Source organism: Phyllostomus discolor, chromosome 15 (assembly GCF_004126475.2).
Source record: "Phyllostomus discolor isolate MPI-MPIP mPhyDis1 chromosome 15, mPhyDis1.pri.v3, whole genome shotgun sequence".
Classification (NCBI taxonomy): domain Eukaryota; kingdom Metazoa; phylum Chordata; class Mammalia; order Chiroptera; family Phyllostomidae; genus Phyllostomus; species Phyllostomus discolor.
Genome location: NC_040917.2, coordinates 11,604,700 through 11,632,030, shown reverse-complemented (window position 1 = coordinate 11,632,030; position 27,331 = coordinate 11,604,700). Strand labels below are relative to the sequence as shown.

Below are 27,331 nucleotides of genomic sequence, written 5' to 3'. Positions count from 1 at the left end.
GCTAGAGCTTATACCTTCACTGCTGTTTTCATTTGTGAACTGGTTGGAATCCAGAACCACCAAAACATGTCTTTTTCTATGACTGGAAAAAAAATCAGTGGGCCTCCTGATTTATTTACCCATAAAGGCAAAAAAATTAAGTACATTTATGGTAATGTTAGCTGATTTTTTAACAGTCTGATAAAAGGAAGGTTTGCAGCAAAAAAAAAAAAAAATAGGCTGCGATTATTATGTAAGAGCCCCCATAAAGAAATAATCGGTGATGATGGAGCCATCTTCTCTTTCTGTTATTGAGATTCCATGGATGAGAGAGCCAGAAATGAGTTTGGGAGAGTTTTCGGTCATTTTGGAACATAAAATGAACCTTGGCTCGGGCTTGGGGTGGCGCGCCGCAGACGGCTCTTAAGTCCCAGTCGTTTTTGTTACGTAAACCCCATGCACAGTTGTGCGCATGTGTGGTCGGCCTGCACTTGGATTGTGTGACTCTGGTGATCGGACGGACTCTGGAGATCTGGGGAGGCTGTGCGACCGAGAGCAGATCAGTGGAGCCCTTCGGTTAGGCTGTCGCACGCCTAAGGGTGCCTGGTGTACAGAACAGGGGCTCTGGGGCACGTGGGCAGAAACGGGCATGCGGCACCCCCGGTGAGAAGGGTGTGTGAGTGCCCTTGGCCGGCAAGTGGGAGGGACACCTAACCTTAAGAACCAGAGAGAGAAGCAGGAGGCACCCCAAACGCCTGGGCAAATCTATCAGGTGGGATGAGAGATAAAAGGAGTTTTCTGTGACCTGTGGGCTCACTCATAAGGACTGCACTGTAAGGTAGAGTGACTCATGGCTTAAGTCCCTTTGGGCAGAGCGTACCTGTAAGAAAAGACTTGCAGTCAGGAATGCTGAGAAGCACGCCATGGGGAATATTATGTAAAATCCTTAGCGATGTAGGTCCCTCGCTGCTGGAGCCCTGCTCCAGGACAGGTCCCAAGGAGGTGACAGCCTCCCTGCCTGCCATCGGGGCGGGCTGAGAGTGAATAGTCTGCCGCCATCCTCTGCTGAGCCCCACAGGGAGGGGTGTGGGTGAGAGCAGCAGTTCCGGCTCCCTGGGCTCCCTCGAGGCCCAGCCAGGGGTCCGTGCGCTGGCGCAGACAGGCCCGCCCTCTCTCCATCTGCCCCCAGCGGCTGTTTGGCAGCCCCGGGTTTCTGAGGCGGAGGGGAGTCTGGCTTCTCTTGCCTGGCTTCTGCCTGTCCTTTCTGCCCATGAGGTTTCTCATTTGTTCTGGGCCTGCTCAGCCCACCACCTGGAAATTTCCCTTTGAGCCTGCACACGGGCACTGTCCGGAATGCGGTATGCCTCTGCTCACCTCTCTCTTCCTTCTTCTACTCGGGCCCTTGTGTACTGATGTTTGAGCAAACGTGGGTTTGCTGTGTGTCCTCTACGCTTGGGACCTTGGACTTGAGTCTCAGGAAGAGGGTGGCACCAACCCCTTTGTCTCTGTGGGGTTTCGCAGCTTCTTCCTGGTCAAGTCCAGGGGTTGCTCTGTCGTCTCATTTCAGGAAGAGTGTGGGATGTGACCAGGGTGAAGACGTGCATGACAATCACAATGATTGGCCAAGTAAGATATTCTGAATACAATTTGGGAAAATTGCTGACTTTTTTTTAATCCTAAAGGTAATAATGAAGTATTCTAAAACAGTATGGATTGAAACATTTATACCTTCTTGTTGTAGTGTGCTTGAACTAGAAATTTATATCTGTATCTATCAGGTTTGTTTCTCATTCTTTTTTTTTGTCATGTGTTTAAAACATAGTGTTAGGGACTGAATGTTTGTGTCCTTCCCAAAATTCGTATGTTGAAATCCTAACCCCCCATGTGATCATGTTAGGAAACGGGGCCTTTAGGGTCGTGAGGGTGGAGTCCTTGTGAATGGGATGAGTGCCCTTAACAAGAAGAAACAGGGGAGAGATGACCCAATCGACGGTATTCTGATAAAGCAGCCCAAACGGACAAAGACGCATAGTAACCATGTAGGTTGTTTTGCAATTTCATCAGAGAGATGGGATTACTATACCATGGCATACTGTAGCAACACTATGCATACTATTACTATATACACCGTGTGTTTCCGTTGGTGGCTGGGTAGGAGAGACAGCGCATCAGAGGAGAGAGGGGGTATTCATGGAATTCTCAGCTACGTGCCTGGATAGGAGACATCCTCATTCGAAATGACTGGACATATTGAAAATCAGTGGACTGTGAGATAATAAGAAACAATTGCAGGGAGTAGAGCTTGACACGTTGCTTACACAGGTAAAAATGGTGGGGCTTAGGGAAGAGACGAATTGTGAGTTTCAAGCCTGTGATACGTAGAGATCTTGAGCTCCAAAGTTCGTAGAATTTGGGTAGTGGCTGCTCCATGTGAATGGAAGTGGGAAGGGAAGGTATAAACATACCAAGTTTTAGGAATGCATACGGAAATTTACTCCAACTGTTTCTTGGAGACAAAGTCGGGTAACATCAAAGGGAAGCCAGGCGTGGCCTGGAGTCAATTTCCAAAACAGCAAACAGGGCGCCTCAGGGTGACCCTGAGGTCATGCAAAGCCCTTCAGGCAGAGCTCCCGGAGGAACAACGAGGGAATGGCCAACTGATGAAGGAGAGCGAAGGGGTTGAGGTTGGTGTAAGACGGTGGGCTCCCCGGGAGATTTTCTTTGTGGAGCAGAGCCTGGTTCACAGGACGATTGAAATAGTGGAAGCATTTAGACAACACGATGACTACTTTTTAATTTTTCTACTGTTTTGTGCCACTGGGTTTTCAGCTCAGTAGAACTGTATCTAATGTGTTTTCCTTCTGAAGGTTTGGTGGCCTTTGGAGTTTTATTTTTCTTAAGCTGGTCAGTGTGTATACGTGTATATATCTATACCCATGTATCTCTGTCTCTCAATCTATTTGTCTGTCTATCTATAAATAATATGGAAGAGAGGAGGGTAATTGGGTTTTCTCATCTGGAATCATAATTAGGAACTCAGAGAGGAAAATTTTACCTTAAAAAAAAAGACCTAGTAGATGAATGGGCGTGGATTTGGGAGCTCTAACACAGAGAAAGAAGGGGCTGTGTGAAAGCATACGACACTAGGAACAGGACCATGAAAGACTATGGAAGATAAGGAAGATGCAAAGAAGGTTGAAGCATGCCAGCTTACTAGTGAGAATTAAGAATGTAATTTAGATCAGTTTAGCCTGAAGAATCTCTTAGTTACGGTCAAGGGAATAACATGTTTCTGAAGGGAAGAGACGGCTGTGCCCCAAGGGTGTATAGGTGAGGAAAGACCGAAGCCCAAGTCTAGCAGCTCTTGTTAAGCCTCGCTACTCCGAGTGCGGTCCAGAGTGGCAGCCTGAGCATCTGCAGAACTCTTGAACCTAAGATGCCTCCCTTCCGGTTTACTGAATCGGTTACCAAGATTACGGGGTGATTCGAGAGTCCATTACAGTTTGAGAAGCACTGTTTTTATGGGGACTAAATAACAGTAGGTTTGGTGGAGAGTTTTTGGAGGATATTGACTTTCTCAGGATTAAAGAGATGAGTCATGAAAAAATTCTATAAAGTAGATGTGGGTTCTAGGCAAAGGGTTACTGCAAACTGGGGCGTTGGTATGTCGTCCCAAAATTAGATGGTTTAGGAATAAAGTTAATACAGTAGAGGAGCTGTTAGAGCCAGCCAATGAGGAACACAGGCTATTAAAAGAAAAACACATAGTATGAAGAAAATGTGTAACTGTACAAAACGGAAGAGGGTCCAAGACTAGACATCTTATATTCAAGTTATAGCCTTGAAATGTTATGTTCAAAGGAAAGGCTGAAAGAAAATGTCTATGTATACAGACCATTGCAATATAAGCAAAAATGGTATTTGGTTTATTTTAGCAAAGCCATGGTCCCTAAGAGCCAGGACACAGCTTGCTGATTTTGACTGCATGCGTTTATTACAAATGAATGCACGAAAGCCTTGAGGCGAGACGTGATTCTGGGAAAACAGGTGGTGTGGAATCACCAGTGAGACCCAGCACCCAACCAGAGACTGCTTCTGGAGCCGTGCTGCTGGCCAAGGGTTTTTACTATTTGTCCACGGCGGGCTTCAGAGCGCTCCAGCGTGACAGTGGCCATGGGCAGAGGGGAGCTCGGCCACTCCAGTGGGTCCTTTGGAAAGTTCTGAACCAGATGGCCCTCCATTAGTGATGCGCTGAAATCCCAGGCTGGAGTGGATCCTTTCTCTGTGTTTCAGTCAAGAGTCTGAGGACAAAGAAGCCTTGTCCTCTGAATGACAACGTCAGTGTTCTGTCTTCAGGAAGCGCCTTTCTTCCTTCTCCACGTGCACGTCTGCGGAAGTCAAGTCGTAGGGTGCAGCTGGGTGCGTTTCCGCCAGCGTGTTCGCCGCTGCAGCCAGTGTGTAACTCAGGATATGTGTTTAGTGGGCAGCTTGTTAGATTGATCCTAAGTCACGCGTGCCTCTATGGTCCTGGCAGCTGTATTTTTAATTGCAGTCATCAATTTTTCATTGCATTTGTCAATTTTTCATCGCTCTGTATATGCAATGTAGATCAAGGTTCATTGTCAATTGTGTATAAAAATACAATTCATTTTTTTTCTATTGGGCTCATTCATTTCCTGCCTCATTTCCTGTGCTGTCTGTAGGCCAACGTCTGAATTTTTTATGTGTTTTGTTCGGTTTTCTAATTATGAACAAGGGCAAGGCTTGTGTGGTACAGTAATTATCAGGCCCAGAAGAGGGAGTTTTGGGAGTTTTACTTTAGCAGAATTGATCTTATTCCACGTATCCTGTTCAATATACCACGTTTTCGTTTATCATTGTCATGAACACATCTTCATAGCATTAAAATTTCTTCATAAAAACTCATTCGGTGGCTGTTCAGCTTTCTATTATATAAACGTTCTATAATTTATTCAAGTAGCCTTTTATTATCGGACTATCACGTTGTTTACATTGGTTTCCATATTGCTATAGCAAACCTTTGTATGTTGCCTTCTTGTATTTCTCATCCATTACACTTATTTCCGGTACAGGAATTCTCTCTTTGTACTACGGTTTCTTTCATGAGAGTCTCTGTGAGGAGATTACAAAGGATTACAGTTTCTCCATCTGCCCTGGTGCCTAGCTGCCCGTGGAGCGTCAACGCCCTGTAAACTTCCCATGAACACATGGGACTTGGTACTCCCCGATCGTCACACCTGCGAAATACTACCTTTTATTTCTGTAAGCTTGGATCTTTCCAAGAATCACCTACTCTCTCATTGGACCCTCACATTCCTGGGCGTCAGTATGTTGGAAATGAAGAAGCCGAGACACAGAGGGGTAGAAAGTAAGGCCGCTGAGTTAGTTGCTGGCAGAAGGAGACCAGGGTACCAGGGTTCAGCCCCCTGCCCCCTGAGCCTGTACCTTTCCTCCCAGCTTGCCCTGAATCCTCTGAACCAAGCCAGCCTTCCAGAAGCCCTCTGAATTTCGGGGCCCCTGTTCTGCACATTCTTTTCCCGATAACAGCTGGTGCCGTGAGCTTCTGAAGGCCTTTTAAGACCAAGTTTTCCTCTGGGAATCCGGGTTTCGGGGTCAGAGCCTTCCCGAGAGCCCATCAGTGGTGATGGTGATGAGCGGAGATGCTCTGGCTGACCTTGAATGTATCTTGACCCCGCTGTTCTGTCATGTTCCATTTGGCAGTGTGCCCAGACTTAATGGTGGTCTACAGGGTTGCTTTACAAGTGTGTGCTTTGAAACATGCTTTAGAGAACGTGTTCTTGTGTAGCGCTTTTACACAGTCAACATCCCCAGACCTCACCAGCTGTGGACACCAACTAGAGGACACGTTACATTTAAAACTCCATATCCAGAGCTCCGTGCTGTCCATTTGTGTCGGCACATTTTAACATCCCCCATATCTTTTTGAATGCTCACCTGAGGATATGTTTATTGATTTGGGAGAGAGAGGAGTGGGGGCGGGGAGAGAGATCAATCAGTTGCCTCTCCCACATGCCCCTACTGGGGATCGGACCACAACCTACATACATGCCCTGATTGGGGCTTGAACCTGCAACCTTTTGGATGACACTCCAGCCAACTGAGCTACACTGGCCAGGGCCATGCCCCGTACCTTTTAGTACAGCTGTGCACTTGGGGTACGGCTCCTATGCTGTTATGGATTCTTTCAAGGTTGGACTCATGTCTCTGACCCTTTGCTCCGTGCTGTTCATCGTGTTCCACCCGGGCCCTGACTGCACCAGCCCCATCCTTTGTTTGTCCCGAGCCTAATGACCTTGAGCGTTGGCTCACTCTGCCACTCGCCATTCTCTCGTCCACCAGTGAATGGTGTGGTCGCTTAGCCTGCACCGTCCGTAACACTCTGGTGCGTGACCTCTGCCCCCAGGGCCAAGCCACCCCTCTGAGCTGCTACTGGTCCTCTCCAGATGCCATTCCACGCTGCTGCTCGTCTGCGGGTGTAACCCGGCATGCAGGGGTGACGTTGGTGCATGACATAGTTCCTTTGCTATACTCCTTCTTCTTTTAGAGTGGTCTAGTACCGTGTCGTCGGGTCCAGAGTTGCGCAGACTCCCAGAAGGCGGCTTTACTGATGTGACATGTCTTTTCCTCTCCTCATGACACACACGTGGTCAGTGAGTGGCACTTCCCATCTCTCTTTGGCCCTGGCTACAATGTCTTTCTCTTCTTAGAGATGTGTCTTCTCATGCTTGTCCCCCACACACCTGGCCTGTATATGTGTGAACCCCAATAGTGGACAGGTTTGGATTCTTTTCCTGGGAAGTCTTCCAACCTGCATGTCAATCAGTGGAGGAGGAAGAAGTAGATGGGCAAAGACCGGGAGGTATGTAACGGAAGTGTCTGAATTCCAGGGTCTGACCTTGGTCTCTGTCATACGGTGATATTTCCCATAAAGCGTCACCTATAATACTATCCACTTGTGGAGGTGTTTTGAGTTCCTACAAGGCAAATCTTAGTCCTGTCTGTAATTAAACATTTTAAAGAGGAATATCTTTTTTAATGATTATTGATATCAAGACCAGAAGGTATCTTTAAAGTTAATGAACTCTGCCCTGGCTGGCGTAGCTCAGTGGATTGAGCGCGGGCTGGGAACCAAAGTGTCCCAGGTTCGATTCCCAGCCAGGGTACATTCCTGGGTTGCAGGCCATGACCCCCAGCAACCGCACATTGATGTTTCTCTCTCTCTCTCCCTCCCTCCCTTCCCTCTCTGGAAATAGATAAATAAAATCTTTAAAATAAATAAATAAATAAATAAAGTTAATGAATTCTGAGATGAACCTTATTTATTTATTTATTTATTTATTTTTAGAGAGGGAAGGGAGGGAGAAAGAGAGAGAGAAACATCAATGTGCAGTTGCTGGGGGCCATGGCCTGCAACCTAGGCATGTGCCCTGACTGGGAATCGAACCTGCGATGCTTTGGTTCACAGCCTCTGCTCGATCCACTGAGCTATGCCAGCCAGGGCAAACCTTCCTTATTTTGAACTGAAATACAGTAATTCTAGGAAAAAATGGGATTTTTTTCTACCTGCCAGCCTTTCAAATACTTGAAGACATTCCTCATGCCTCACACATTTGCTCTTTTCCTTACTAACCCCTCCCCCCCATATAGAGAGCACCTATTAGTTTTCTAGGGCTGCCGTAGCAACATGCCATAGTCTGAGTCACTTGAATAATAAAATTCAATTTCTCACAGTTCTGGAGCCTGGAAGCCCGAGATCAAGGTGCTGGCAGGGTCAGTCCTCTTGGAGGGCCGCGAGGGAAGGCTCTGTCCCTGGCCTCCATCCTTGGCCTGCAGACGGCTGCCCTCCTACTGCCCCTTTACATGTTGTCCCTCTGGGATGCTCTCACTTGTCCCCGGCGTGTCTTCCTCTTCCGGTAAGGACACTCGTCACTTTGGATTAGGGCCCACGTTAAAGGCCTCCTTTTTTTTTTTTAAATTGATTTCCTCTTTTTTATTATTTTCTATTTTTTGTCTTTCTTTTTTCTTTTTTCTAATTTTTTAAAAAAATTTTATTTAAATTGTTGTTGCAGTACAATTTTCTATCTTTTACTCCCATCCCAACCCACCCACCCAACCCTCCCCTCCTCCCTCCCATTTCCACCCGCCCATAGTTTTTATCCATGTGTCCTTATACTCGTTCCTGTAAACCCTTCCCCTTTTCCCCTGAAATTCCCTCTCCTCTCCTCTCTGAACTCTAACTTAATCACCTTTTCAAAGACTTCATCTGCAAATACGGTCACATTCTGAGATACTAGGGTGGGGACGACAAAGCAGGAATTTTGGGGGACACAGTTCAGCTGATAACAGTATCGTAGTTTTTTTTTTTGCTGCTTTGGTTTGCTCCACCGAAGATACTGCAGGAAACTTGAACACCTTGGTGAACAAGGACAGTTACTTGGTTATAGGTTTCATCTGAAAAGTTGCTGTTAGCTCCTTACATTTGCTCTCAGGGTGAAGCCTTTTATGGCTTTCTTGATGTCCCCCTCCCCGCTCCTTTCCCTCTCTTTCTCTCTCTGTGCTTTCCTAATTGTTACTGGTGCTTAGCAGTAGGTCTCTCTTATGTGACACCCAGGGAAGATAGCAAAGGGGCTCTAACTTTTCAATTCAGCATTCACCCCTGGAGCACTGTTGTCACCAGGCACTGTGGTAGACATGAGAGACATAGGGCTGACTAAGCAAGAGCCCTGCCTGCTGTGAGCTCATCACTGACGGGACAGTGAATATACACACATGTATTTATAATGCAGCGTGTCAAGCGCGGTAACAACCAGGAGCCAACTGCAGAGGTAGCAGAGAGAAGGTAGCAGTGAACCTGGGGCAGGCGGAGAAGACTTGAGGGAGAAGGCGACTTCATGTCTGGGTTTTGAACGACGATTAGGATTTGTCTGCTGGGTCAAGTGGGAACTCGAGGGTGCATTTTGACCACAGCAGTAGTTATGGCTATAAAAGGAAGGTGAGGGGTGGCAGAAGTGAGGATGCCACAGAGGAAGGAACGAGGCAGACTGGGATGTGGGCCATGCCAGTGAAGTAGAGGAAAACAGCCAAGAGGCTGGCGGAGACTCCACCGCAATATTTTAGATGAGGCCTAATAGGAAGCTAAATGAAAATAATGGTGGTGGAAATGGGAAGGAAGGGACACAATGGAAGCCTATGTAAGAAGTCATTCTGGAGGGGGTTGGGAGGACCAAATACGGGGCAGGGATGGGGAGCAGCCTGGCTTCTGACTTGAGTCCTGGGAGCTTGGTGGTACTTCTGGCTGGTCATAGCAAATAGAAGAGCTGCAGCTTTGGGGGTGATGATGAATTCCATCGTGCACGTGTTGACCTGGAGGACGTGGGGGAATCCATCTGGACGTGGCCACTGGCAGCTGAAGGAGGGTGTGAGGCTTGTTCCTCATTGATCTCTCAGCTCACGCTTACTTTCCGGAAGATGATAATTCTACGTGAGTGTCTCCTTAGAATTAATTCTGTAATGCCTAACTAATAAAACTGTCATCACATGGGTTAGCAGTTTGTTTGACACTGGGTTTTCTGGTACCTGTGACTCAAGAGGTTGAGAGGTAAATACACTCCACAAAGTTACTGTTTTGGGAAACGGAATGTTCCCTGGTAGTTGCAACTCATTTAAAAAAAGAAACTAAAGAGCTTTCAATTGTTTGTATAGGTGCCTCTTTCAAGCTCTCACTGTTTTATGGAGATGTTTCCTAGCTCTTTGATAGAACCCTAACTGTCGTTTCTTTGAATGCCCACGAGCCGCCTTCCGTTTTCTTCCCTCGGTGTTCCCAGAGAGATGATAGATGTTCATGCTTGTATCTAATTCCAAAGCTAATCTATGGCTCTCCCTCTAGGGAGAAAAATTTTTATATGATTTTTGTTTCTCTTGTTTAATAGACCCCATGCTATGTTATAGAACACACTTATCCTCTTCTTTCGTAATACTGGAAGCACAAGCCAAGTTGTTAATTTTCCTGACAGCGTGAGTGTTACAGCTAGCCGGGGTGATGTCAGCCTTTTACATGCTTTGAGCGTACGGTGTATTGTCTTATTTATCGTCACACTGGCCCTGTGTAAAGGAGTGCGTGTCAGTCCTACTTGGAAATTGAACCACCGTGGAGCGGTTGTGTTTTATTCAAAGACATACCGCAAATTTGTATTGAAACAGAGCCCAGAACACTGTTTCTCTGTCTTCCCAACTCTGTTTCTGTCTATTTGCCTGTTTTAAATTCCACTCTCTTTTTTTTTTTGACTGAAAGAATGATGTCTCACTGACTCTTTAACTCTAGACTTGGGAACTCGGACAGCATGGGAGTGTACTGCTAACTGAGTCCCTTTTGGGTGTCCTTGCTAATTTAACTGGTAGTGTCGGACACTTCTGCACAGTACCAACCGTAAGTATGAGAAGTGAGACTTCATTTGGACCAAGGGAATATGTTACTATACGTAGGCAACTGTGTGTGTTCCAGCACACAGACGTGTGTGTGTGTGTGTGTGTGTGTGTGTGTAGGAACTGAGGTGTCGGTTGTTCTCACATTTGCTCAGCATCAACGATGCATTTCTCTAAGACGTAAAGAAGAATCACCGCTCACAGGAATAAAGTCATTCAGATTGGATACAATGCTTCGCGCGGCTTATCAGTGTATTATATGAACAGCGCTCCAGAGCTCTGTCCTTGATGCTTTGAGCTCCATCACGTTAGGGAAACAGAACAACTTTGGAATTCCAACAAAAAGGATTGTATTACAGTTTGGCACATATTGATAAAGGTATAACTTCTATTAAAACCTGAAAACAGGAGAGGAAAATCACACACACACAAAGGAAAATATCCTCTGCGGTCACTTAGTAAACATCATGGATTCCTGAAAGCTGTCATGCAATCTCAGACCAATGTCTTAGCTTATCCTTGAACATTTTTACTCATTTTAAAATAAGATCTCAAGGAATTTGGAGGTTAAAAAAATAAAATGAAACATTCTCTTTTCTCTGGATTTCTTTTTTAAAATGTTCTTTAACATTCAAGCAATCCTACTGTTTTGATTAAAATAGTCAAACCTGTAATTTTATTTGGGATGCATCTAAAATTATTTGTTTCATAGGCTTTGTAATCTGAAATCCATACGTGTTTGTAACACATGAAATTCAGAGTGGAGACTTGTAATGAAAAAAATATATAAATTATATATATGCTTATTTAACTTTATTTTTGTCAAAAATAGTTCTAGGCTTAGTTGCTTGATGAAATAAAATTATATGTATAGTTTATTTAATTTTATTTTTTGTAAAACAATAGTTATAGGTTTAGTCAGCTGGTGAAATGAAAACACTGTTAGATTATATTCAAGCCAGGGAATGCTGCATTTAGAAGAACGAAACCAGCCTCTCACTGAGAATACCAACTAGAGAGCTTCACATTTGGACTCCAGGATTCCACGGCTGAAAGAATTACTCCATTATTCTAATCCCCACAGCCTTGTGAACACAGTTTGTTTTTTTCTTTAGTAAAACAAAAACTTCTTTCTTCCTTCTCTTCTCTTCTCTTCTCTCCTCTCCTCTCCTCTCCTCTCCTCTCCTCTCCTCTCCTCTCCTCTCCTCTCCTCTCCTCTCCTCTTCTCTTCTCTTCTCTTCTCTTCTCTTCTCTTCTCTTCTCTTCTCTTTTCTTAATTGTTGTTCAAATACAGTTGTCTCCAATTTCCCACCACCGCTGTCCTCCACCCCACCACCCTCAATCCTACCCCCCTCTGGCTTTGTCCATGTGCTCTTTCTCCATGTTCCTTGACGACCCTTCTCCTCCTTTCCCCATTGTCTCCCCTCCCTCACCCCTCCGGTCACTGTTAGTTTGTTCTTGATTTCAGTGTCTGGTTATATTTTGCTTGCTTGTTTGTTTTGTTGATTAGGTTCTACTTATAGGTGAGATCATATGGTATTTGTCTTTTACTGCCTGGCTTATTTCACTCAGCATAATGCTCTCCAGCTCCATCCATGCTGTTGCAAAGGGTAGGAGCTCCTTCTTTCTTTCTGCTGCATAGAATTCCATTGTGTAAATGTACCATGCTTTTTTGATCCATTCATTTATTGACGGGCAGCTTGGTTGCTTCCAACACTTGGCTATTGTAAGTTGTGCTGCTACGAACATTGGGGTGCTTTGGTTCCTTTGACTTAGTGTTTTAGGATTCTTAGTGTATAATCCCAGCAGTGGAATCACTGGGTCAAAAGGCAGTTCCATTTTTAGTTTTTTGAGGAAATTCCATACTGTTTTCCACAGTGGCTGCACAAGTCTGCATTCCCACCAACGGTGCACTAGGGTTCCCTTTTCTCCACAATCTCACCAGCGCTTATTGTTTGTTGATTTATCTATGATGGCCACTCTGACCGGTGTGCAGTGGTATCTCATTGTGGTTTTAATTTGCATCTCTCTGATGGCTAGTGATGCTGAGTATCTTTTCATATGTTTCTGGGCCCTCTGTATGTCCTCCTTGGAGAAGTGTCTGTTCAGGTCCTTTGCCCATTTTTTAATTGGATTTTTTAAAAATTTTATTGTGGTTGAAGTACATTTGTCTCCATTCCCCCCCACACCTCCACACCCCAGCCATCCCCACCTCCCTCCCCTGATGCCACCTCTCCTCGAACAAATGTCCATTTGTCCTTCATAGCTGTTCCTGAAATCCCTTCCCCACTCCCCCCTCAACACAGTTTATTTTCCACAGCCAGCGGTACCCAGACCTTGCCCTGCACTTGGCCACTGAGCCGGACTTTGCAGGACAGTTCTTCACAGGGATGAAGACCAGGGGTCACTTTCTGCTCGGTCAGCCCACCTTGACATTGAACCAGATGCCGGGTCCCTTAGACCGGTCCAAGCAAAGTGGGCTCCATGTGCATCAGTCCTTTGGGAAAATCTTTGGAAACTCTGTGGTCACGGAGCCCGTACATCTTCAGTTTTTCAAATTCCACGATTCCACTCAGCCCGAGCAGCTCAGCGGTGGGAGACGAACAGTCTCCAGGTTCCATTGTCTGCTCCGTGACCACGCCCCACGTGCGGGGGAACCCCTGCCCTTCCGTGAGCGAATTGGCGGGGCTCACCTTCCTTCCTCCGTGACTTCTAGGTTCAACACGCCGAGATGTTTTTGCAACACCAAGGAAAGGACCCGACCTCGTGGGCTGTTGAAACCCACCGATTGAAGAGCCTTTCCGAGCCCTTTAATTTCAAATCCAGGATCTGCGAAAGCCATTCAGTAAACGAGTTCAACAAGTTTCCAGCACTTCAATGACTTAGTTAAAGCAAATTGCTTTCAAGTACAGGACAAAACACACTGGGGTGGCTGAGGGTAGGAACACGAGGCAAAATTATCCTCTTGTTTTTTTTCTAGCCCATTATGAAACAAGCTTGATTGGCTTCAAAGTTCACCAAAGGACACATTTTATTTCCCCTAATGAATGCTGCCACCAAAACAGTCATAGCTCACATAAGGCTCCATTTCAGAAGTACAGCCGGTGCCGTTGCTCGTTGTGTGGGGGTGGCATTTATGGTATCGGATGGAGGAGAACGGCTGACCCTGGCAGCTCCAGCAGGCCGGGGGCAGATGCTGTATCCACTTGGTTCAGGAATGAACCCCCTGAGCTCGGAGGCCTGCCACAGGCATGCACGTGTACCTTGACTCCCTGTTGCCCGTAAGCAGCTAGAATGGGCTGGAATCTGCAGGAACTACCTACCTCGGAGGAAGGTCCCTTGTAATGTGGTAAGAGTAAGATATCCGTGAGTGACCAGCATCGTTTTTACTGAAATAATGCCTTGCATTCTGCATCAGTTAAAGGACATGGGCGGAGGGGAGGGACTTTGGAGTAGGGGAAGGAACTGGGAGGTGTAGGAGGTAAATACCCCTGCAGTGGTGAGGTGGCAGGCAGCCCCCCTGGGAGGCCAGCTGTCTGAGCGAAGGGCCTCTGGGTGGGCCCAAGGAGAGGGAAAGTTGAGAGCCCAGGCCAGCTCCACTAGGGAGCCCTTGAACATGCTCCGTCTTATGTAGGTTGGCAAGCGGATGCCCTGAGAACCACTGTGGTTTGGAAGGGGATCTGCCCTCATGCCGGTGCCAGAGGCCTGGCCACACCGTCTTGGACAAAGACTAGTGGCAGAGAAGCCCGCTAACCTCAGAGGAGACTGTCTGAGTCTGGAGCCAGCGCGCCACGCAGGAGCCAGAGGGACTGGTGCCCTGGGCACAGCCAGACTCCTGGACAAGGAGAGCGAAGAGCAGGGCAGATGAGGGACTCAGACTTCCTACTCATTGGGTTCACGGAGCTAGAGGTGAGTTTTAAGTTGAAAAGTAAAGATCATCACCTAGTTTTAGCCATTGCTCAGCTAGCAAAGCCGGTCATGTCCGTTACATTTGGTGAATCAGGACATTGGTTTCTCCTTAATCACCATCAAAAATATTAGTACAGTTGACCCTTGAGCCATGCAGGGATTAGTAGGGCACTGACCCCTGTGCAGTTGAAAATCCACATATAACTTTCGACTCCCCCAAAACTTATTATAGTCCCGTTGTATCCACGGAGGATTGGTTCCAGGGCCAAAACTGTGGATGCTCTAGTCGCTCATATAAAATGGCCCTACATCAGTGGGTTCCCCTCCCCGCCCCGTGGCTTTGCATCCCAGTTGAATTCACAGATGCAAAACCCATGGATCGGGAGGGCTGATGTATACTTATGGAACATTGTCCAAGTATGATTGGACCTGCGCAGTTCAAACCTGTGTTGTTCAAGAGTCAACTGTGTTGTTAACCATAACGTAAATATGATTATTCAGTATTAACAATTGGATACCTATTGTGTGGCCAGATTCTGTAATAGAGACTTACAGACCTTGTTCCTTATTTCTTATAACTTTGCATGGTAAATTTTATGATTCTTGTTCCACGGAGACTTGGACACTCGAAGCAATTAACCAATGAGCCCAAAGCCACCCAACTAGATAAGGGAAAGCTCCAGAATTCAAGCGCGGGCCAGTCCCATCCTCTGGCCCCTCCCACATGGTCTTGGCTGCCATCTTGTTTGCTTTTGCCAACACATCACATTGACTGAAGGCAAATTATTTTCCACGGGCAGATCATGAGCTATAACGTCATCAGCTTCCGTATCTCCCTGTTGTGCTGGTGATTCTGACCTGGAGGAAGCACCTGTAACGTCATGCGTGCCGGTCTCGGCTCTTTGCACCTGGACCTTACACAGCAGCTGTTCCAAGTGCTGGGAGGGGCTCCCCCCAGGTGGGTGTTCACGGGGGCCACAGTGTGTGGGGTGAAGAGCTTTTACAAATCCACAAGAGCTCAGTAGCATGATGGGCCAGAATATGAGAAGACTAAGTTCCAAGGCCAATCAGTACAGAAGGACAGTAAATGCCCGAGATGCTGCTCCCACTTGTGAATGACCAGGGGCCTGCGAATTAAAGCGAAACCACAATGCCGTTTTGTGTTCGCCAGCGCATCTGGTGACACCTGGGGTCAGCAAGGGGCAAGCAAACAGCATCGTTTGGAGGAAATGTCACCTGGCCAGGCTTTCCTAGAGGTGAGCAAGGCATGACCTCCCTAAATTGTCAATGCCTGCACAAGCCATCTCACTCCTAGAAATGAATCGTCAGGAACCATTGATACACAGGTTTAGGGTATTTACTGCGGCATTGTTTAAAAACAGTAAACAAATCTAAATGTCCACTTCCCGAGAGATTGTGGAGAGCCTCGTCGGTCTGACGTGAACTTGGAAACCATGAACTTTAGAACCAGCCTGTCTGAGTGTGAATCGCAGCGCCACCTCTTAGCAGCTCTGTGACCTTCAGCGAGGTATCTGTCGCTTCTGTGACTCAGCTTTCCCATCTGTAAAGACAGTGATGGATAGCACCGAACTCACAGGGTTGTCACTCGCCACTGAGTTTAACCATGTGAAACTCTTGGAAGCCAACACGTAGTACGCAGGATAGAAGTGTTTCTACTGTTGTTTTTATTCTCCTGGGAGGTGCTATTGGATCATCAGGAGAATGAAACTTCCGACCTGGACTATTCCAGCAAAAAGATGGTATGTGACTAGAAGAATGTTTCAGAACAACGTACGTGGTAAAATCCCATTTACAAAAGTAAAACATAAAGTGAGGTTTTTAAAATCCACAAATACATGCAGAAAGCTGCTGACACTAGTTTTAATAATTTGAGGAGCAGGACAAAGAGTGGGCAAAGGTAAACGGAGCTACTTTATTTTATGTGTCTCTAAAGTACTTCTATCTACTGCAAACTTGTATCACTTTCACAGTGAAAAAATAAGAATATCATACCTCTCTGGCCAGTGTATTATGAGCATATTAATATGCTTGTATGTTTATTGGATTTTTTATTTTAATTATTGTTCAAGTACAGTTTTCTGCCCTTGTTTATTGGATATTGATCTGATTATAATATGAGAAACACTAGAAGTTCAGGCACAGCCTAAAAACTGCATTGTTTAAAATTTTGTTAAGTGAGGCATTTCATTACAAATGCCTAAGTCAGTAAATCGCTATGAAAACTCAACCATTTGGGGATGTGAGTTGTTTTGGAACTCAAAATACTTTGGCTACATTAAAAGACTTTATTATGAAAATAACAGATTTCCATTTCCTCTCTAATTTTATAACTCTTGGCAATACAACCTTTGTTGTACTGTGAAAGGTTTGAAAAGTGTAACATACTGAATTTTATCTTCTAAAATAGATACATTTAAATTTTTTGTCTAGGGGATTGAAAGATGCTGCGATATCATGGTATCTCTTGGAAGGGGGTTTGCAGAGCAGGTCGGGGAGATGCGCCTCCTTCGGGGCCCTAGCTTTAAGCCTGAGCCCCTAAATCCCAGGCCTGCGGTCACAGCTTTAAAACTACAAGCTGGGACATTTGACAACGGTGTTTGGGGGTGCTTGGGAGGCCTCAATGGGTAGTCCTGGTGCCCACACACGCACGCCACCTGGTGGGCTCTGGAGGTAATGGCAGTGGGTGTGACAGGAACGCCAGCCCCTGTTGCAGCTTGAATTGTCCCTGTGTCATCCCGAAGCGTGGAGGTCAAGTGAATGAAGGTCGTATTTCTGTATCATAACTCTGATCATTCCTTTCTCCAGTGATAAGAGATGGAAATGACTATAGTCGGTCAACAAAAGACATTGTTGCAGGCGGGAGAAATAATAACATGGGTGTGCTGATAGGCGTGATCTGTATAGAACAAAATAATAATAATAATAATAACAACTTTTGTAGAAAAGGGCCTAAGTACTGAGGAGACATCGTTGAGTAGACACGAGGGGTGGGGTGTACTGTACAACAGAGGGACCCCCTTTGGTGGGGGAGCATCCTTGCTCAGGGGCGGGAAGGCGGGTCCTGGGTATCCAGGTCCCAGGAGGCAGGAAGCGAAGTAAGATCAGAAGCTGAGATCAGAAGCTGAGAGTGAGGATGAAGAAGGAGGCATTGGAGGTTTGGGGTGAGATAAGAAAATGTGAACCAGCCCTTCCGGAGAGGAGATGAATGGCCGGGCAGGAGAGGAGATTGGCTGATGGCCCCACCTGTGGTGCCAGCATGGAAGTGAGTTTGCGTCTCTCCAGCCTCACCTGGCTGCGCAGGTGCAGGAGCAGAGAGTCGGGGAGGGCGGGGACAAGCAAGCAGGACAAAGCAGGGGATGTGTAAGGGATTGGAGGGTGTGGGCTGGTTGTGACCGCCCTGGCTGGTTTTGAGTTTCAGCTGGGCCAGGGGAAGAGAAGACAGCAAGGGCCCAGGTACAGAGTGCTGTGCTGCTGTGATCAGTGGGTCGCCAGCCTTGGTGGGGGCAAACATCGCTGAGGTCAGCGTAGCAGAGAGAGTGCAAGGGAAGACAGGGGCTCGAGGGCAGAGAGTGGGGTGCATCGCATGGAGACTACGGAGTGTTTAGCTAGGGGCGGTGACCTGGGAGAGCGTGGCGGAGGCCGGGTGGAGGTTCATGAAAGGGGTGGTTCAAGGCAATGGAGATGCCAGAGAGCTGGAAAGGCCATTAACATACAGAAGTTCTCGGGATTAAGACAGAAATGGTGATGGAGACGTTCTGTCACAGTGAGAAGAAAACAGACAAGAATGGCCCGGGGACCAGCAGATGATGGGGACAACAAGGATACTTTGTATTTGATGATCTAGTCTGATGGCATGAGACCCCAAGGTGGGGCTTTGGGGGGGGACAAGACAGGGAGAATGAATGGTCTCAAAGTGGCCGGGAGGAGCAGGGAGGACACCCACCCGCACCTCCTCATCCAGGGGTACGAGGACCGAGGGGGAAGGAACAGCCCCCTGAGGCGGCTGCAGGGAGAAGGGTGCCTGGGGTTGGTCAGCGAAGCTCCTCTTGGGGCAAGGTGGGGAGGGAGAGGTCGAGGAGTAGGTGGTGTGATAACAGTACAATAGATACACTCACATAATAGATATTATAGATCATATAATAGATATGTTATGTAAGATAATATAATGCACAGACTATAGTATTGTGTGGGTGCAGCTTTTTAAAAAGGCCATGAGTTATTCAAAATCAAATTCTTCTTGCAAGAACACAATTCTTTCCCAAAACATTTGACTCACGACTCCGAGTGCCGGACCTGCATGCTAAAGTGTTTCCCCAGCAGAGCCCGGTGCATGGAAGGCTTTGTTGAATAAATTAATACAAACATCATGCCGACAGGCCGCCATCAAGGGGGCTGCGGCGGAGGCTTAGCGTCTCTCAGCAAGTGTTCCGTTCCCCTGCAGGCTCCGTCGTTCCGGGTCACACATGCTTACTGAGACCTGGGTGCCCGCTCCGTTCCGGCTTCCAACAGGACCCAGAGAGTCCCCGCTTCAGTGGGGATGCGTTTAGATGGGTGCAAGGCATGAGCATAAGATTAGATTTGTGAATGAACACCCTTGTGTGGTTGAGATGTTTTTCCATTTATTGACCATCGTACTCACAGTGGGCTCATTTTTATTTATGCATGACTGGACTTGTATCAGCTCCGCTGTCTCTGAGGGTCCCAGGCTCCCGTGCGAGTGTCTGTGTGTGAGTGGGTGTGGTGTGTGGTGTGTGGGGAAGAGCAGGGAGGCAGGAGACAAAGGGGGGAAAGGGTACACCTCTCTGTCACTTCTCCCCTCTCTTGCCTCCCTTCCTCTCATCAAATTTGAAACTCTAGAGTGTGGAGTACAGAATTATTGGAAAATAGGAGGTTTAAGCTTATTTTGTAGTCCACTAATCCTATTGTTATAGATCAAAGAGTACCATTTGGATAAGTGAATGGAATTTATCTATTTAAAGATATGGAGGGAATAAGTAAGAGCATTCTAGGTATCTTTTATGATATTGCATTATAGCCACACATTTTTCAATGCTAGGTATATTATTTTGGTTCCATCCCGGTGCACGTGCAGCAGGAATGGGAGGAAAGCCCCGCCCCCGCCCAGTGCGGCGCTGGCGGGGATTGGGCACTGAATGGAGGCGCGTGCTTTTGAGGGACAGCAGCTCCTTGACTCCGGGGCTGTGCTGCAGGGCGGGGAACGCAGGCCCAGCGGGGCCGGGTCTTCTATGTTTTAAAAAGAAATCAGAATACTAGATGTTTAAAGGTTGGAAACTATTCCCTCCGTGTTTACAACATGACAGAAACCCCCAAAATGATCCATTCCACAGGTGGCCAGCCTGCATTTCTGATACAGACCGTCCTCTCCAAAGCAATGCTGCCAGTTATCGTGTCTGGTAACAGCCAGGGTCCCTGTGGACTGTAATTCCGAATGAGCAGACTCACCTGTGGATTCATTCATCCTCCAGAACGCTGTGCGGTGATGGGGATGTTCTGTGTGTCTGTTGTCGGATCCCGGAGCCACGAGCCCCAGGGGACCACTGAGCGCCGGGAACAGGGCTAGTGTGAGTAAGGAACTGCATTTTAGGTTTGTTTGAACTTCAATTGAAATAGCCACGTGTGGCCAGCGGCTGCAGAGCCTTATCACTTGCATAGAAACCGGACCAGGAGCTACCGAACTGGACCAAACCGAGATACCACACCTTTGATTTGTGAAGCGGAATGAAGAGAGAGGGGAGCAAACCCACCCCAGTATCGGCGGGGGCCAGGGCAAAACTTAATACATCACATATATGGAGCCGCTAAATCAAGCGGACACACTCTTAACGTGTTTTTTCCTCCCACCTGCAAGGCCAAGTTCAAATTTAGATGCCTGGACTCCTAGGGCTTCTGCCCTGGAGCACGGTGCTCAGGGAGAGCAGGGCCCTTTGTCCCCAGCCCAGCTCCATCCTGTGGCACAGATGCCCTGGGCAGAGTGGAACTCTAGGACCCCAAGGGCCATCTGTGGGACAATTCTCCGGTTCCTATGACATGTACCGCCTTCCCCCCCAGTTCTCCCCCCGCCCCCACCTCTTGGCTGTAGCTGAATTTGACTTTGAGACACTGTGCACAGCTTTGTAGAAGCGTCATATAAAATGAGTTCCTGTATCGATCTGGCAGGGACCGTGGGCCTCCCCCGCCGCATCGCCATTCATTCAGCAGATGCCTTTTGGGGCCCGCCCACTCACTGCCTGGAAATGGAGGGATAATTGCTTTTGTAAGTGGGCTTGTGCTGAAGTCTTCAGAGGCAAATTAGAACTGAACTTGGCTCCTGCTTTGAAAGAGCGTTTAAAAGCTGAGACAAGGAATGGGTACAAGTGTGACTTTGGCCAAAGGTTTGCAAGGAGAGTCCCCTTCATTAAACGGCTTGCTTGCCATCACTAAATTGTCTGTGGCAATCATTGATGCCGAAAGGACTGGGGAGTGGAGGATAAGTTGCCCATAGCTTATAATCCACGTGTAACCCAGTCCACTGAGTTCCATGCGATTAAAAAAGTTAAGTGTCTGAATGCTTAGGATGGGTAAGCGGATTATCATCTCAATGACATCATCCAGATGATTTATATTACAAAGCCTGCTATTAAGGTAGATAAAAGGTGAAAAGATTAGTTGCAGGAAATGCGCGCAGGCATGTATGTGTGGCCCTGGAGCAGTTTTCAGTTGGAGGGCAGCTTCCAAAGCTTATTTTAAGCAATGGACGGATCACCTCGTTTTCTGGTTGGGGGCACTTCCGCCCCTGGGTTTAACCGGGGATGGGGGTCAACTTTCCCGCTCTGAAGGCTGGAGAGCTCCACCCTGATTGTGCTGCAGCTCCCTCTTGTGGTGAAAAGGAAGAACAGGCGCGCGGCCGTGACTGAGAAGAAGTAGGTGGTCCCGCAGAGAACCGGAAAGGGTAAACGGAGGTGGTCTGCCTGCCAAGACTCGGGGCCACTAGTCAGCGGTCCCTGTAATTCAGGAGACTCTGGAACAGGTTGCGTGTTTTCTGCAAGACTGTTGAGACCCGCAAAGGACTCTCTTTTGCGATTGCTGGCACCCCTGCCCAGGGCAGTCACATCTCATTTCTCCTGAGTTTTCTCCCTACTGTCCCCACTTTTCATGGTTAGAAACGACCTTGCATGATTTCCTATCTCACAAATGCTACCATGATGGGAATGAATGTAAATATTTTACTGCCGAAATACGCTTTCCCTTGTGTAACTGTGTTCGTAATATAAATATTTGGCGATCTTGGGGTGGTTTTAGGATGTGACGGTTTCTTTTTCTCAGTACCTTGACCTAATTTCTCCTGTGCCAACATCAATTTCCATCTACCGAAACAGAGACTTTTGAAATATTATTAGGGATTGAAGGGCATCGCTACATGCTTTGTGATTCTTAGACTGAGTGACTTTGCTCGAGATTGAACTTGAAAGCACCATCTGGCCGGTGCAGTTGTTTCTAAGGGATTCTGTAACCTCTGGTCCATGCCGAGCTCTCTGAGTCCTCTCTCTGAAGGGGCTGCAACCATGGGGCCGTTCAAGGGTGAGCGGGTGAGGCCACCCTCAACCAATAACAGGGCAAAGCATCCAGGTGACATGGAAGGTGGGGTGTGGGGTTCACGCTGGAGCTGGGAGAAGCAGGGAACGAGACACAGTTCCCAGCAGGACTCTCTTATTTTGAAGGGGTGGATGGGCCTCATTCTGCCACCATGGGATTCGAGGAGTCTGTAGTCTGCATCTCCTCCGGACTCTCGCCCACAGGGGGCCCTGGGTGGTGGCAGAAAGGCTGGGTGTCACAATGGCCACACGGAGCTTCCAGTCTCGATTGTCTACTTTTTGGGGATGCCGCATAAGCATTTTACTAATGCAGGACAAACATTTTAAAATACTGAGTAGGGTGGAAAAAGGAAGGGATTAAGAAAAAAAGAAAAAAAACTTCCTAGACATAAAGAACAGTGCGGTGATTGCCGGAGGGAAAGGACGGGGGGGGCGAAAGGAGAAGGTAAAGGGGGGATGGATACACAGTGACAGAAGAAGACTGGACTTCGGTGGCGAACCCGCCATATAATATACAGATGGTGTGTTATGGAACTGCACACTGTGTCATTTTATTAACCAATGTCACCCCAATGAATTCAAAACAAATTAAAAAAATAAATAGTAAAGCCCTAAGTCGATGAACAATCAGCGCTCTTTGGAGGGAGGGAACTGTGTCTTGTTGGTTTTCTCAGATGCATTTTAAATATCTTTTAAAGGTGCAATAAAGACTTTACTGAAAAGGCAAAGTGGATTTGTTCTGTAAGAAAATATGAAATAGGTGCTATCTGTACACGTTTGTGAAAGAATTTCTCTTGTACCCTTCCAGGTTCAAGGTCGGGGCAGGACACACCTCCACTGGGCCTTTAGCTGTGGATCTGTGATTCTTCGGTGTGGCACCCTGCAGCCCCTAGGGTGTGTGTGGGGGGGGGGGGGGGTGTAGGGCCTGGGCGATTCAAGAGGAAAGGACTGGCTTTTTGGATGTCCACATTTTTAATGAAAATATGCAATCTACTGTTTCATAGACTATTTCCTTTTTTTTCTGCTTCTCACTTCCCACACAGATTTTTAGCTTTCTTGCCGGTGGGCCTGGGGCTGGGTGTCCATGCAGTGGTTGTGACTCACTGATTCAGTGTGGTCTGGCCAGGTCGGGCTGAGAAGCCTAACACTGGTGATGAACACAAGTGTCCAAACGATCCTTAGCGTCAGTGGCATCCGGATTCAGTCAATAGACAGACGAGCATTCGGAAATCCTTCTTCGGAGTCCCTTGTGGGTTATGCCCAATGGTGACTTATTTGAAGAAAGTCTGTTTTTCTTGGGGAAGAATAAGGCCAATGCCCTGTGTGAGCATTGCTCGTTGCAGAAAAAGAACTGAGCGGAAACCTACTAGGTCTGTGTGCAGGGCTCTGGCACGGCTATTGAAGGCCCCCGGCCTCTGGGTCCCCGGGAGGACCTGGCGAGCGGCCCAGAGAGTGAGCGCGGCAGGAGGAGGCGGGGCGCCCCCGTGGGAGCATGCGCAAAGGCCTGGGAGCCTGTGGGAGCACAGAGATTTGGGGGAACTGCGAAGTCTTCTTCGTCACTAGAGCAGAGGTACTGGCAGGGGCCTGGGGGGAGGGGAAACTTGGAGAGACTACTCATAACTTCCGTGATGAGTCATCTGCTTTAAAACAGAAATTTTTATTGCTTGGTTTTAGAGAGAGAGAGGAAGGGGGAAGAGAGAGAGAGAAGTGGTATCATTTTGTCATTCCATGCATTCACTGGTCGATTCTTGTGTGTGCCCTGACCCGGGATTGAACCTGTAACTTTGGCGTATCGGGATGACGCTCTAACTGACTGGGCTACCCAGTCAGGGCCCCATAGTGGGTCGTCTTAACTTTCCATCTTGGAGTCAGCAGGATGCCACTTATACATTTTACACAGGAATAACATGCTTAAACTTCAGTTAGGTGGTAAGAGAGGACAAAAAGTCAAAAAGCAAACAAAAGCAGTGGCATCTGACGGGCATCCGACGACAGGACGTGATGGAATGTGAAGTGGTTGTGGGCCAGTCATGGAGCAGAGAGGTCGCTGTGGGTTGTGGGTCGAGGGTCGCTGTGGGTCAGGGGTGTCTCCTCGATGGGCGAACAAAGGACATCACACCCCAAAGAGCAAGCAGCAGAGACGGGAGGAGCTTCATCGAGGCGGGTTGGGGGGCGGTCCCATGGCTGACAAAGACAAAGGCTGGTGGAAGGTGGGGGGGAGGCTCTTTACCTGGTCACCCCAGAGTCGATGTCCCCACCTCATTCCACGTGAGTCCAAGGGTGGGGACAGCTGCAGCAAGGTGGCCAAGTGTCCGGGAGATGGGGTCATCAACGGAGACCCCAGACCAGGGAGTGTTGGCTCCTCCCAGCTTGAGGACTGGTGTCCGACCTTCAGGAGTTGCAGGCAGTCCTGTGAAGGTTTCTGTGAACACAGTCAGTACCCAGAACCTACTATGTGCACGCACCGAGGTACCTCTTGGCCACAACAAAAGTGGGCTCTGTTGTCTCACCTGGGCACCCGATCTGCCTACCAGCTCTGCTTCTCTGCTCCGGAAGACCTCGGCCCAAGGGGAGGAAAACGTGAGCAGTTTTCTGGGTCTCTGTTGAGTCACAGCTACTGCTTGATGCCATTGGGCCTGAACCATGCCTCGGACTCTTCTTAGAAACCAGATGTCTGGGCCGTCAGTGTAACCGCACAGCCAGCTCAAATGGCTCCTGCTATGTTTCTGACAAGACCAGGAACCAAAGTTGGAACCTTGGATACACCGCTTGGGAGGAACACTTGTGAAACACCAGTCACCAGTAAGCCTGGGAACCCTTAACCGCCACCCCGCACCAGCCTGCCTCCTGCCCTGGGCCAGGGAGACAGATCTGCATCTAATATCTCGTCTCCTCCCCAGTCCATTCTCAAATCGACGCCTTTCCTTCTCTCCAAAGCCGCGGCTGCGGTATTGGCTTCTCTGCACGTGGGGCAGAGAACCCCTGTTCGGCAACCCGAACGCGGACTTTGACCGTTGGGTTGCACTTGCTCTGGGACTGGTATTGACCTTTGCTGGAGGCTGTTCCTGCCCTTTCTGGGCCTCACCCTTTTGGGGGACACGAACCTTCCCTTTTTGATAAGAGAAAAAGCAATGATGGAAAAAATACATCCGATGCCTGGAACACAGCAGTGAAAGGAATTCTACTAGTTTGTGGGGCTCTGGCAACATTTCCAGCCATTGTGGGAAATAATTAGTTGAGCCGATCCCTACCCTACAGGGGCGTGGATGCTGTGCTGGGCGTGGAGAAGTGACCAAAATACACGTGGGGGCTGTCCTGCTGGAATTTTCAGTCAGTGGAGAAGCGAAGGCAGGCGAACAGCTGGTGACTGGTAGATGTTTTGCTTTTGTATACTGTCATTTTACTTTGCTTGTTGTTATGTTTTAGTCCTCACCTGAGAGTATGTTTATTGATTAGTGGGGGAAGGGGGAGAGAAAGAAACATCAGGTGGTTGCCTCCTGTATGTGCCCTGACCAGGGATCGAACCCACAACCTAGGTATGTGCCCTGATAGGGATCGAGCCTGCAACCTTTTGGTGTATGGGATGACACTCCAACCCACTGAGCCACCCAGCCAGGACTGTGTACTATTATTTCAAAGAGTCCTGGCCTGAGCTTCGCCTGAGGTCCCCCCTAGGCCACGTGTAAGTTGTGTGAACAAAACCTCTGAGATGAAATTTTTAAGCACTAAAATGTTGACAAAGCATAGGGAAAACAAAGAGCGCAACAGTTTGATACAGTTTAATTAACTGTTTGATACAACCCAGCTGGATTCTAAGAGTCCTAGCAGGTGGGGTTGCCACACTTGAACTTCGTTTGTCCTCCAAGATCAGGCCGTGCTCCATGGGATCCGTGGATGAGCAGAGAACTCTTCTCGCCTCTGCTGGAAGTCGGCTGGGCAGGGTTCAAATATAGGTCTGATGTGTGCTCCCCAGCGTGCTCTGCAGACTCCCAGCAACAACGGAGCTGCTGAAACCCGGAGCTCTCCGCAGCCTTACCCTCTTCCTTCCACTCCTTCTGGAAAGGATTCTCTTCTCAGGAATAGCAGCCAAGTCTGGTCAGGTTGGAGGCCAGCTCACTGCCTGCCTCCCCTGGGTCAGCAGGAGCTCTGGCCATAATTTCACTCTCCGAGCAGCAAAACCCAACTCGGTTGAAAAGGGAAAGAGAGAGAAAGGTAACTGAATGGAGCCGCCCTCGCCGTTCGCTAAAATGCTTAATGAGGGGCCCACCTTTTGAAGAGCAGGTTCCCCGGGGAAATTCTGAAATGCAAGCTGCAGCCTTCTTGCTCGGCTTGGCTGATTGCCAAGGCATCCAGGCCAGCCACTGAGGGACGGAAATACAACCGGTGGCGATCCCTTTGCGCCACACAAAACCGCCTCTGCCGCCAAAGGCTCCGGTGGCTTTGGGAACAGCAGACCAGCAGCAGCCCCAGGCTGCCCGGCTCCACGGGGAGGGAAGGTCGCGTCACCATGGTAAGAACCTCTGACTTCCCCAGACCTACTTTGTTCCCGGAGGCAGAATACTTAGCAGGTGCTGATGACCGTGGCTGTTGGTGGCATGAAACTGACAGTCACCTGAGCTCTGGAGCACTGTCAGCTTTGCATTAGAAGGGCAGGAACACCTTTGCAGCCAGCACACTGAGTTTGGGAAAAACGATCCCCTTCATGTCAGGGGTAACGCTGCCTCGTAATTGAGAGTGCCGTTTGCTGGGCTCTGCCAGGGAAGGGACCGTCCTACAGGGACCGCAGATGTGAGCCCTGCTGAGAGCTGTCTCTGAAGTGCACGCTTTCGTCTGGATGTCATTGTCGTTCTCAGGAGACTTCTCCAGAGAAGTGCCTGCCTGCTTTCTTGGTATTTGCGTGTGTGGGTACAACAAGCCTGTTCGTACTGAAGCCGCTTTCTGTTCTAACCAGTGAATTGTGTCACCGTGTGTGAGCTTCACTGCTGACTGGAAGCATTCAGTGTTATACAGCAAACTTCTAAGTGCTTTTTTTCCCTTTATGCAGGCAGGGATGCCAAGAGCCCACACTGTATCAGAAAGTGTGGTGTGACTTTTTGGGGGGAAAGTTTGTTGGATGCACGGGGCAAGGCAAACAGTGCCAGGGTCAGGTACGCCTCCGTGGAGACAGGAGAGTAGACTTGGCCTTGGAAATGACTGTGGGCTTAGTTCATGGTCCCTGCTCCCCGTGTGACTTCTCTTCATCACTCAGGAGAAAGGGAGGTGGCGGTGTGCTGGGCTAACAGTGAAGTCCCTACACGTTTTCTTTAAGGAATTCAGGATGAAGGACATTGGTAATAATATTACATAACGTTTAGGAGAAAATAAAA

At 48.1% G+C, this 27,331-nt stretch overlaps 1 protein-coding gene across 2 annotated transcripts in view; it reads left to right on the top strand.

Moving 5' to 3' along the window:
- The window catches only part of PLD5 (phospholipase D family member 5), a 217,899-nt gene that overhangs the window by 25,261 nt on the left and 165,307 nt on the right, over window positions 1-27,331 (top strand). Inside the window, exon 1 of one of the 2 annotated variants that reach the window (XM_036016210.1) lies at window positions 25,801-26,475. The exons of the other annotated variant lie outside the window; for it this stretch is intronic. Coding sequence (XP_035872103.1) covers window positions 26,473-26,475 — 3 coding nt within the window. The 5' untranslated portion in view covers window positions 25,801-26,472. Of the gene's footprint in view, window positions 1-25,800; window positions 26,476-27,331 lie in introns of those variants that run through there. 2 annotated transcript variants of the gene reach the window in all.